This window comes from Callithrix jacchus, chromosome 18 (genome assembly GCF_049354715.1).
Source record: "Callithrix jacchus isolate 240 chromosome 18, calJac240_pri, whole genome shotgun sequence".
In the NCBI taxonomy this organism is placed as follows: domain Eukaryota; kingdom Metazoa; phylum Chordata; class Mammalia; order Primates; family Cebidae; genus Callithrix; species Callithrix jacchus.
This window is the reverse complement of record NC_133519.1, coordinates 26,440,005-26,452,348: the sequence shown is the minus strand read 5'-3', so window position 1 is coordinate 26,452,348 and position 12,344 is coordinate 26,440,005. Positions and strand designations below refer to the sequence as shown.

At 41.1% G+C, this 12,344-nt stretch overlaps 1 protein-coding gene across 1 annotated transcript in view; it reads left to right on the top strand.

Moving 5' to 3' along the window:
- Positions 1–12,344, top strand: part of PAPPA2 (pappalysin 2) — a 283,586-nt gene that overhangs the window by 221,627 nt on the left and 49,615 nt on the right. Inside the window, exons 18-20 of the mRNA XM_054247490.2 lie at positions 4,759–4,927; positions 6,772–6,907; positions 9,133–9,242. Coding sequence (XP_054103465.2) covers positions 4,759–4,927; positions 6,772–6,907; positions 9,133–9,242 — 415 coding nt within the window. The remainder of the gene's footprint in view (positions 1–4,758; positions 4,928–6,771; positions 6,908–9,132; positions 9,243–12,344) is intronic.

Sequence of the window (12,344 nt, the reverse complement as noted above, 5' to 3'; positions counted from 1 at the left end):
TTGGAAATCATTGATGTCATGATCAGAATGTTATATTATAATATGAAAACTTTGAAATCTATGAATTTCTGTGTGACACTGGGTAAATCACTTCGTGGTTACTAATGTGATTTCCTGCCTACAAATAAGATGTTTTAGCTGATAGACAGCCGGTATAATGTTTCACGTGGAAGGCACATGGCATGGGCTATCAAAGGTGTCTCGGAATCTCTGTCCTAGTTAGGATCTGTCTGTTTGTCTAGTATCCAATGCCATCATTCTTTGAAATGCAATCTGTTCGCTTCATGTCTTCAAGGAGTCATTTGGCTCCTGATGCATAAGCCGTACACAAAGGATCATTGTCAATAAACCAGTTTTTACATTAATGATTTTAAGGATGTCAAAGGGCACTCCTCAACATCACCAAACCAGAAGAAATGCAGAGGCACTGGCGATCAGTCCATCCACTGCCGTGTCTCAGTCAGTAACAGGACACCATAGATGGGTGGCTTAAACAACACACATTTATTTCTCACAGGTCTGGAGCTTGAGAAGGCCAAGGTGCTGGCAGATCCCTTATCTGGTGAGGGTACCTTCCTGGTTTGCAGATGATTGTCTTTTTGCTGTGTCCTCACATGGTAGAGCACACAGAGGGCAAGCCCTCACATGTCTTCTCACGAGGGAACCGGGAGGGCTCCACCTTTGTGACTTAATTACCTTCCAAACACCCCATCCCCGAAACACCATCGCACTGGGCATTAGGATTTCACCATATGAGTTTGTGAGGTCCACAAGCATTTAGTCCATAGCACTAGGTAACAAAAACATGAGCAGGATGGCTGGCAAGATTTAGACTTCTGTCTCCTTCAAGGGACCTATAGGGAAACCAAATTTCCTGGAACTGGGAAGAATCCAGAACACTCTAAATTCCTGGCACAATCACTGTCTCTTTTGAACAAAATGGCCAGAACCAGCTCATAGCACTGAAGTGCCAAGTTCCATACCATGAAATCTCAAGACTTGTACTATAGCTGGGATCCATGACATGAACATAAGGCAGAATGAGACAGCCCTCACGATTGGGCCCCAAGGAACTTAACCTAGCAAGTGCTTTGCTAGAAGGCTGAGGGTGGGGCTTACAGACTGTTGGTTGTCTGATGTAGAGAGATGCAGAAGCCCTGGGAGGTCCATGGAGAGATGATAGTGCAAAGCCGTCTTCTATAGAAGGGAGAAGAAACCGTGGGGAAAGAGAATCCTTAAAGCTGAGAGGGGCAAAGGAAGCCCTGCAGAAAGAAAACAGAACCTCCTAGGGAATCGGTACTCTCTCTCTGCCACCCTCTCTCAGCTCCTGCCTACCATGCCTCCTCTCTGTCAGGGTCAAGTATAACTGCTCTGTCCTCTTGCTACCTTCTAGCCATCCCCCTCCCTGTGTTGCTGGTGGTTTGTAGCACAGGGCCCGACACATTGTCTGGGTACCACAATGGAAGGCTACATTCTTCTTCCCCATCCAAGTTTGATCTGTCTGCTCTCACCCCTGAGGTTATTAAACTGGCAAGGAAATATATGAAATTGGCGTTCTTGAAGGCTCTTTAACTCTGGGCAAGGAAAGGGAAGACTATTTCCATGGTTGAAGTATTCCAACCAATTCAGAGAAAAATACCACATGAAGTCAAAATATGATCTTCCTGACCAAGCAAGGGTTTTCCTTTATAACCATGCTGACATGCAAGGTTTTTGCAGTCGTGCCTCTCCCCTGCTGTCAGTGGTATTGCCTGTTTTCTCCTGCTGGGGGGTGTCGGTTCAGCAGAGGTAGGGGAAGGATTTCATCTGTGGGAGGTGGTAGAAAGAAGAGAGTCCCTGGGAGGATATAAACTCTGCAGTGTGAAGGAGGAGTAAAATATCCATTCTAGGAGAGGGACAAAAAGGAATCTTGTTAGAGTAAAAAAGAGCTGCAAGCCCTTCATTGAAAATAGATTTGGAAAGGCATTTTTAAATGTCATCTTTCTGGAGGGAAAGAAGCAATTTACTAAGCAGTACATTTCATTTATATAAAGTTCAAAACCAGGCAAAACTCCTCTATGCTGATGAAAGTCAGAAGAGTGTGGTGTTGCAAAATACTGTGTGCCGTGAGGGTGGGAGAATTTTAACTGGGAAGGAATGCAAGGGGGGAATTCTTAGGGGATCGACATATTCTGCATCTTGATCTGCCTGGTGGTTACCCAGCTGTATTCACAGCCAGGCGTGGTGGCTCATGCTTGATATCCCAGCACTTTGGGAGGCCAAGGCATGGGGATCACCTGAAGTCAGGAGTTCAAGATCAGCCAGGCCAACCTGGTGAAATTCCATCTCTAAAAAAAAATAAAAAATAAAAATAGTAAAAATAAATAAAAATATATGTAAATAAAACATAATATACATAGGTGTATTATTGAAATATATATTTCAAACACTTGAAATATAGCTCAAAAATGGTATTTATTTTAATAGCTAGAAGATACATGTCCACACAGACTATGATGCTAAAAAATTCCAGTTCAAAAAATCAGATTTGTTTTATTGAGACATGATCTCATTCTGTTACCCAGGCCAAAGTGCAGTGGTATGATCATGGCTCACTTCAACCTCGACTTCCCAGGCTCAAGCCAGCCATCCTCCCACCTCAGCCTACCCAGTAGCTAGCACTACAGGTGCATGCCACCGTATCTGTCAAATTTTTACATTTTTTGTAGATATGAGAGTTTTGCCATGTTGCCCAAGCTGGTTTCAAATTCCTGACCTCAAATGATCTGTCTGCCTCAGCCTCCCAAAGTGCTGGGATTGGAGGAGTGAGCCACCGTGCCCAGTCAAAAATCAGATTTCTATTGCAAAGTGTCTTAGGAGTAAAGATATGAATCTAAATAATTATTTAATAATAAAACACTCCACTTATTTCTAAATATATAGTATTCATATATGTTAAACTGTTAAAATATTTTTATTATTAAAATTATTTGAAGTTAAATGAATTCTGTGATGTAATTTCTTGGACAAATTGCTTAACATACTTCAGTGTGTTTCTATAAAATGGAAATAAAAACATGATTTTATTAGTATTATAATGATTCAACTTGGTACTTATCAAATGTGCCTTGCAATGTACCTGACATGGTGTTAGCTTCAATTCAATGATTCCATTCAGAAGATATTTATTTAATGCTGAATATAAACCAGATATTATTTTAGTTCTCTTTTTTTTCTAATTGCATTTTTGGCTTTGGGGTACATGTAAAATTGTTGCATAGGTACACACATGGCAGTGTGGTTTGCTGCCTTCCTCCCCAACACCTATATCTGGCATTTCTCTCCATGTTATCCCTCCCCAACTCCCCACCTCCTGCTGTCCCTCCCCTATTTCACCCCCACAGACCTCAGTGTGTGATGCTCCCCTCCCTGTATCCATGTGTTACCATTGTTCAACGCCCGCCTATGAGTGAGAACATGTGGTGTTTGATTTTCTGTTCTTGTGTCAGTTTGCTGAGAATGAATTAAAAACAAGACTATCACATATCCTCTGGCTTCTGGAAGCTTCCAGTCTGATTGGAAAGACAGTCATATGTACATTTATAAAACAGTGTGATAAATGTTTCACTAGTGTAAGGTTAGAATTAAAAACAAGACTACCACATAGCCTCTGGCTTCTGGAAGTTTCCGGTCTGATGGGAAAGACAGTCACATGTGCATTTATAAAACAGTGTGATAAATGTTTCACTAGTGTAAGGTTAGAGTGCTGTGGAAGCCCACAAGAGGAACTGCACATCAGAAGACAACAAGCACAAGTTGGTGGGCATATTTAACCTTCAAAGGGGCATAATTAGACTAGAAAATGGTAATTTAAAGGTACCATATGGTTGAAAGAGTCAATGGTCCAAGGGTTATTCATATTTTAGAATTACAAACTTATCTGTAACCAGGAGTGTTTTGCATTAGAAGTGGACATGTTAAAACAGCAACATGGAAAGCACTTTCAAACTGCAGTGAGTCAAAAGGAGAATGGAATGGAATTTTCAGTAGCAAGGACCCTAATTCCATTGACTCCAGTTGACATGAAATGCTGTCTCTCTGGTTGGTGTCCATGTCTGTGCTTGAGAAGGAGGATCAATTCTTCCAGGCCCGTATTGAGTCATGTCTACTTGAGAAACTGGTGAAAGCTATACCTTTCATACCTTTAACTTCTAAACAAATGAAGCAGTCATCTCGGAAGTTATTATCCTTCTGAAAGTTAGGTTCAGAGTTTCTATTTTAAAAGAAGACTCATATTGCTGTACTTTCTCCTCTCTCTGAAGAACCAATAAATAGTAGCAACTTCCTCAGTTATATTGCCATATCAACATTGATGATCCTCACATCACTTCTGATCAGTCTTCTGAGTGTGTGATAACCTTTTCTGTACCCCATCCTACCTGATATTTCATTGTACTTAGATGTGAATATTTTCCAAGATGAAAGTCTCAGAGAAAACCAAACTGCAATTTAGATGCTACAGTATTTATCAAACCCTCTTAAAAGTAATAGATCAAATATTTTTATACAACATCTACCACTACTTCGAGTAATAAATGAACATTACTATTTTTAGTTCCATGACTTATGAATTAGCCTGGATCAGTGGGACATTTGGCTCACAGGAACCATCTGTCCCTGCGTATTTGCTAATTCTTATCCCATGTTGCTGAGGATCAAGTCTTCTTTCATGACTTCTTGAGAGATTCTGATGAGCTATTTTATTTTATATTTTATCAGCAAGTTCCTGAAGATACAATGCCTGGAAGGTGGTATCTGGGAGCAAGGCAGCTGCATTCCTGTGGTGTGTGAGCCACCCCCTCCTGTGTTTGAAGGCATGTATGAATGTACCAATGGCTTCAACCTGGACAGCCAGTGTGTGCTCAACTGTAACAAGGAAAGTGAAAAGGTAAGGAAGACTTCTTGAACTCATTTTGGATCAGGCTGTGCTCTAATCTTCATGGCCAATCCAAGAAGTTTGAGAAGAAATAAAATTTCTAAGGAATTCCAACAGGCAGGGACTTGGGATTGTGATCAGGAGTGTTGGTATTATGCAATAGAAAATGCAGAAAATACCACATTTTTGGAATATTCTCTCCTGAGTTCACAACTTCTGAGACAAAAAGAAGAATCCAATGGGAAGGGTACCAGGTAGATTCTGAAAAGAATGCTGGGATCCTGATTTAGCAATATGATCTCCTCTCATGGATGGCCACTGATATAAGTTGACTAGAAAACCTAGTACTATTTTTTTTCTAGAACAGAGTCCTGAACAGAAACACAAATTCCTCAGCAAAGCTGGAAGTGCTGTTTGACAATTATTTTCCCTAGGATTTTGCCACAAAAGGTCTCAAATGAAAAACACAGTCTTATCTTGGTTGTGTGACTAAAGGCAATTTTATTTTAGAATCTTTTCTTTTTTAATTTTTTTTATTTTTTATTGCATTTTAGGTTTTGGGGAACATGTGCAGAACATGAAAGATAGTTGCATAGGTACACACATGGCAGTGTGTTTTGCTGCTTTCCTCCCCTTCACCCACATTTGGCATTTCTCCCCAGGCTATCCCTCCCCAGCTTCCCCCACCCACTGTCCCTCCCCTATTCCTCCCAACAGACCCCAGTGTGTAGTGCTCCTTTCCCTGTGTCCATGTGTTCTCATTGTTCATCACCTGCCTATGAGTGAGAATATGCGGTGTTTCATTTTCTGTTCTTGTGTCAGTTTGCTGAGAATGATGTTCTCCAGATTCATCCATGTCCCTACAAAGGACACGAACTCATCATTTTTGACTTCTGCACAATGTTCCATGGTGTATATGTACCACATTTTCCCAGACCAGTCTATCATTGATGGGCATTTGGGTTGGTTCCATTTGGAATCTTTTCAAGCACTGCACACATACATGAGATAGAAAGTCAGGTAGACTTCCCAGGCAAAAATCAAGGGCCTTGACTGCTCCTTTTGCACCTGTTCTCTTAGTTTCCAGTACTCCAAGGTAAGCACCACTGAACAGATGTGAAAAGAATATGGCCCAAAAAGAGACCCATGAGAAATCAAGCACATCTGTTTGCACTGATGGGTTAAGAACCCATCAGTGAGATGACCATAGGAAGGAAGGGCTATCTACATTTCAAAAATCTTAATTTTTTGAATTTTGAGAGTTAGTGCTACTCTCTATGTTCTAGAGTATAATTTGTGAACCAAGAGTTACACAAATCAGCACACATGTGGAGAAAGGGAATAGAATTTTGGTGAGACCAAAAGCAGCTATGATGTTTCCCTTCAAGCAGAAAGGCAAAAGCACACCTTTAGGAATCATTATGAATTGGTTTCCACTAAATGAAACTCATCTTGAAAAAATTTGACATTTGCCACAAGCAGCATTTGTATGATAGTAGAAATGAATCAGTGCAAAACACCACCATCTGGGAAACAATTCCAAAAATAGCTCTGAATCCATGAGCTTTGGTTGATAGCTCATTATATTCTATATATAAACAAAAATACATTGTTAATACATTTCATTAATGGAAAAAACTTGTCATCATCATTCTTCTACCTGAAAAAAGCAAATAATTTTTTGGCTTTTTTTTTTTTTTTTTTTTTTTTTGGCCAGTAACAACATGTTGTTTGAATAGTGTCTTCTGGTCCAGGTGCTAGAACTGGAGAATATTATGACTTAATCACACCACTTTTTTCAGCTCTCAATAAACTTAACAAAACAATAATGAAGGTGTTTACTTTTGATATTGTAGCTTCTTATCCTCTGCACTAAAGAGGGACTGTGGACCCAGGAGTTTAAGTTGTGTGAGAATCTGCAAGGAGAATGCCCACCACCTCCATCAGAGCTGAATTCCGTAGAGTACAAATGTGAACAAGGATACGGGATTGGTAAGGATATGAGTGAATCGTAAAGTCTGCTTCCATGTTATCCTTTTATTAAGCCCAATTGAATTTTTTTTCTTTTTTTGAGATGGACTCTTGTTCTGTCACTCAGACTGGTATGCAGTGGCACAATCTTAGTTCACTGCAACCTCCATTTCCCGGGTTCAAGAAATTCTCAGCCTCCTGAGTAGCTGGGATTACAGGGGCCCACCATAACACCTGGCTAATTTTTGTGTTTTTACTAGAAATGGGGTTTCACCATGTTGACCAAGCTGGTCTTGAACTCCTGACCTCAGGTGATCCATCTTGGCCTCCCAAAGTGTTGGAATTAGAGGCATGAGCCACAGCGCTCAGCCAACCCAGCAGAATCTTGAATCAGATACACTGTTCTGAGTAGATAGAAATGCAAGTTGACTCTTAGCTGCTTCAGTAAAAATGAGATTTATGAGAATTTTGCGGGGCCTAGACCAGATGGATTTGTGGTATGGTTTGTAGTTCCAGGATGAAAGGTGGGACTGTGTAACCACATAGCATGTGTCTGCCGGTCTCCTCCATTCTCTGAGGTTGTTACTGGAGTGGAGAATTACTGAAAGGGATGAACTGAGATTCCTCTTTCATGCATCATTCTTCAGCCATTTTTTCTCTGCTGGGGACTAGGCTCCAGCGCCATGGACAACTTCTTATTCAAGCAATTACAATCAAAGGTCTTTGTGGCCAGAGATGATTTATAGTGATGTTAACTTTGCCTTGGCTGGCCCTAAACATCATAGGAAAGAGTTGTAGCTGATGCGAAACCTTGTAAGATTACACCTAAATTCTGAACTGTATTAGCAAGGAGTAATTTTATCAGATAGTCTAGCCAATGCCAATGAGTATAATTTGCATTAATTAGGAAGCCCATTACCATTTTCAAGGTGCTCTTTGCACAGTGATGTCTTGTGGTCAGGCATAGAGTATCAGGGAATTCAGATGTGCCTCTCGAGTGGCGCGCACACACACACACACACACACACACACACACATATATATATATATTATTTTTTTTTGAGACAGACTTTTGTTCTGTCACCCAGGTTGGTATGCAGTGGCACAATCTCAGCTCACTACAACCTCCACTTCCTGGGTTCAAGCAATTCTCCTGCCTCAGCCTCCCAAGTAGCTGAGATTATAGGTGCCCACCACCATACCTGGCTGATATTTTGTTTTTAGTAGAAATGGAATTTCACCATGTTGGCCAGGCTGGTCTTGAACTCTTGACTTCAGGTGATCCACCCACCTCAGCCTCCCAAAGTGTTGGCACATCTTTTTTCACAAGCAGATTCTTGTTCTCCAAGCCTCTAATTTCTGCATTAAAATATCATATACTCACATATCTAGAATTCTTAAGAGGGATGTAGTTCTTTTGATTATTTTAAAATAAAAATATTATTTTTGTTCTTACACATAGATAGAACTAAAAAGAAACTTGGAAATCATCAAATCTATAGATGAGGAAGTAGAGAACCTAAAGAGTGTGTTTTCTCTTAATATAATTTTAGGAGACATTTGAACCCTGTGTGCAAGGGAATAAAACAAGATTTTTCTGCAAGAGATCAGCACATGGCCAAAGTCCCTGCTTCTGATTCTTCATTGCTTCCTCCTTTAATCAAATAGGTTTATTGGCTGTCAGTGCAATGATCTTCAGTGCAGCAACAGATAGAATAGTCTCTGGAGTAATTTTATAATTTCCGGGCCACTTTCCCCCATCCACCACCACCACCACCACCATGTCAAGTTCTTAGGTAGTAGTTCTTAAAAATATAAGTTTCCAGGAGACCATGTAAACAGGAATGATGTTACATATACTTAAAAGTCATGAGCCAATCAGGATAGACTTTGTCTAGCTAGAGTCCTTGAGGGGGTCTTGGAAGCCAGCTGGGCCAGGAGTTCCTCTTTCAATTACTAGACCCTGCAGAAATTCAGGCATTCCAGAGGAGGGATTATCCTGAACAAGACAGAAAAGACTACACTTGGGGCACGTGGAGTTAGGTTGGGGCAGAGTCTTTTTACCAATTAGTATGAAAGTATGCCTACATGAACACAGTAGATGAATATTAGTCCTGCCTACAACATCAAAATATGGTGACCCATAATGAAAGCAATTGTTCTTTAAAAACTCAAAGGTACTGATTCCTGAAAGAAAAAGAATGATATCTGGAAGTTCAAGTTGTTGAAATCTTCTGTTCTTTCAGGTGCAGTGTGTTCCGCATTGTGTGTAATCCCCCCCAGTGATCCCGTGACGCTGCCTGAGAACATCACTGCTGACACTCTGGAGCACTGGATGGAACCTGTCAAAGTCCAGGTGAGGAAAGGGACATTGCTGTGCACCAAAGGTGTGAGTCTGCAGAGCAACACTCAGAGCATTATTCCTTGGAGTAATTTCAGAGGCTTTCAAAGCATCCTCAAAGCAAACAACCACATGGATGATTCTTAGAAAGAAGGATTAAACATTGGAACAAAAAACAAAAGAGGGTAGCTTGAGAAAAAAGATGGCCCACATCTAAAGGAAAGTTTGAAAGATAAGATGGAAAGAAGGCTCAGAGACATAAGGCACAGAAATAAAAATTACTAGTAATGAAAAGTAAGACAGGGCAGGTTAGGAGAAACCAAAGAAATGGATAAAGATGAAAGAAGGATGTAAAGAAAAGGATGGATTAGAAAAGATGAAAATAAAACGGCAGCCAGGGGAGTGCCTAAAGGAACTGGGTAAGAAGAGAATTGCCTTTGCTGTCTCCCTCTCCCACACTTTCAAACCTGAAATTCTTTTCCTGGGCCATCTGCTATTCAAAGTCAGTCATCAGAAAAATCCACAACATCCACAGCCTCTTCTCTGGGCTTTCTTTCCATTTGCTTCCTTTTCTATCTGAAACCTGGCTCTACATTGAGGACTCTGCCTCCCCTGCAAGGCCCACTCCTTGCTTCTTTCTCTCTCATGCTCCTCCTAACCCTGGACCTCCAAGAGGGGTAGACATCATCCTCTCTCCTCATTGCCATTTGCAAACCCCTTTTTCTCCCTCTGCTGTAAAATCATTCACATTTGCATCCGATGTCTACAGAATGAATCACTCACCTCCTTCAATGCTGCTGTCATCTTTTGACCCTTACGGCATCCCTCTCCTTACTTCTGAAACACTTTGGATCCTCAGACATGGCCACAGTAGCCAGCCCTCCTGTCAAAACTCGCATGGATGTCTACATCTGCACATTTGACACTTCTGAAAGCTGGATCCTCAGCTCTGTGGCTTCCTTTCTTCCTGCAGCCACATTTTCTTTTCCCACTTCATCTTTCCTTGGCTCACCCTAATCTTGCCATGGTGGCTTCTTGGCTGTTTCCTGAACATTCCAGCCACACTCCCACCTCAGAATCTTTGCCCTTGTGATTCCTTCACCCCGGGATGTTCTTCTCCAGGATAATATCTGCATGGCTTGCTCCTTTCCATCTTACAGATTTTTACTCAAATGTCAGGAAGGACCTCTTTGGTTATTCTATTAATATCTAATGCTCTAATTCCCCTGACACTTTCTGTCTTCCTTCCCTCCTTCATTTTTACTCCTAGGACCTACCAGGAGTATTACATATTTTACTTACTTATCTTATCTATTATCTTCTGCCATTAGAATAAAAAGTTCATTGAGAGATTATTGTCTGTTTCATTCATTATTATATCCCTAGATCCTAAAACAGTGTCTAGTATTTGATTAGCACTCAATAAATATCTGTGAAATGGATGAATGAAAAGGGGAATGGAAAGGCTATGCAGGAGCTAAATGGAGAAAATCGTGTTGTAAACTAGTTGTTTCTTAGAGTAGAGGAGGGTGGGGACGTCAGAAAGCCTAAGAGCTTGGTTACTTTATGATTAGACTGTTTAACAACATTCTTGCAAGTCTGTTCCCATCGGGTGACCAAAAGACTCCAAAGATATTTTTCATTCAAATATTATCCTCAGGTCTCTGCTTTTCCCTCACAGGTTGATTGTGCTTTATTATGGGATGGATTTGTGTCCAAGCAGAAGGTTCAAGAAAAAAGTACTCTAAGTGTGATTTGAGTGAGGAATGGAGAATAACACAATCCTATGAATTCAGTTAGTCACTCATTCGACAAACATTTTCTGAGGCTTACTATGTGCCATGAGCTGTGCTGAGTTGCTGGGATGTGGAAGTGAAAAATAATAGTTCCTCTGTTTAAGGACTTATACTTTGGCCATGAACGCTGTTATCTGTGATGATCTCACATGGGAAAAGGTTTGAACATAGTAGAGGTGTTATGGGAACACCTAAGAGGAAGTCTTCTGCTCAGGAGTCCAGTGGACTTGGAAGGATCTATGAAAACTAATTAAAAAGCTTTTCCTCTGGGTCTTAAACTGTGATCAAGAGGAGCGCTCTAGGGGGTAAATAGTAAATGTTTCATCTGGCTGAAACCAGGGTATGTGTGGTACTGAGGGAGAGGAAGATGGTGGTGAGAGAATTAGGTCAGGAAAAGCAGGCAGGCGAGATCCTGCTAGGCATTGCCTGCTCTTCCTAGGATGTCTGAGTCTCAGAGAACTCTGAGTGGAGGTGGAGTGCACCTCGGTGCTGAGGGCAGTGTGAAGTCTGCATTGGAGTGGAAGGAGAGGGCCAGAGAACACCTCGGCAGGCTCTCCCATCCCCTGGCCTTTCCGGAATTTCAGTTTCACTCTCCAGTCCGTTGCTAAGGTTTAGCTAAGCTACAGTAGCTGGAATTACAGTGCCCTGAAAGAGTTTCTGCCTCGTGTTTCATGGTGTGCTAGATGGTCTAGACCCTTTCTTTCAGCCCCATAAACACAGTGTGCTATGATGAAAAACTTCTCTTTCTCTGTAAGCAGACAAAGGGAGAAAGGCTTGGGCATGCATGAACCTTTTCTTTCTCTTGGGTATAAACTGAAGTAGATCCTTCTGCATCTGCTTCACCATCTACCTTGCAAGGCGCCTGTTGGGAACAGTCAAAGATGCAGGGTTTGTGAGGCTCAAGTGCAAGCCTTCCGCTGAGTGGGGTTTCTTCCACCTCTGTGTTTCTAATGGAACATTCCAGAAAATGACAGTCCATTTGTCTTCATGAAGACAGCAGGGACATCAATTACAGAGACTTGACCCTTTCTAAACCGGAAAACAATTTTCTCTATTCTGTTAAAGCCTCCCTGTTTTCAGCTATCCTTTTGGGGAAATTATTATTGTTTATTTACTTCTAATCCAAATGGATTAATAGCATTTTGTTCTTATTTATATTCCTGATGCCTTTTTCAGTGCCTGGCACTTTGTAGGTTTGTTGGAAACATTGGTTGAATGAGCAAAGAAACTGTTGTAGCACCATTTTCTTTTAAATTTAATTTAAGTTCCAGAATACAGATGCAGGGTGTGCAGGTTTGTTACATAGATAAATGTGTGCCAT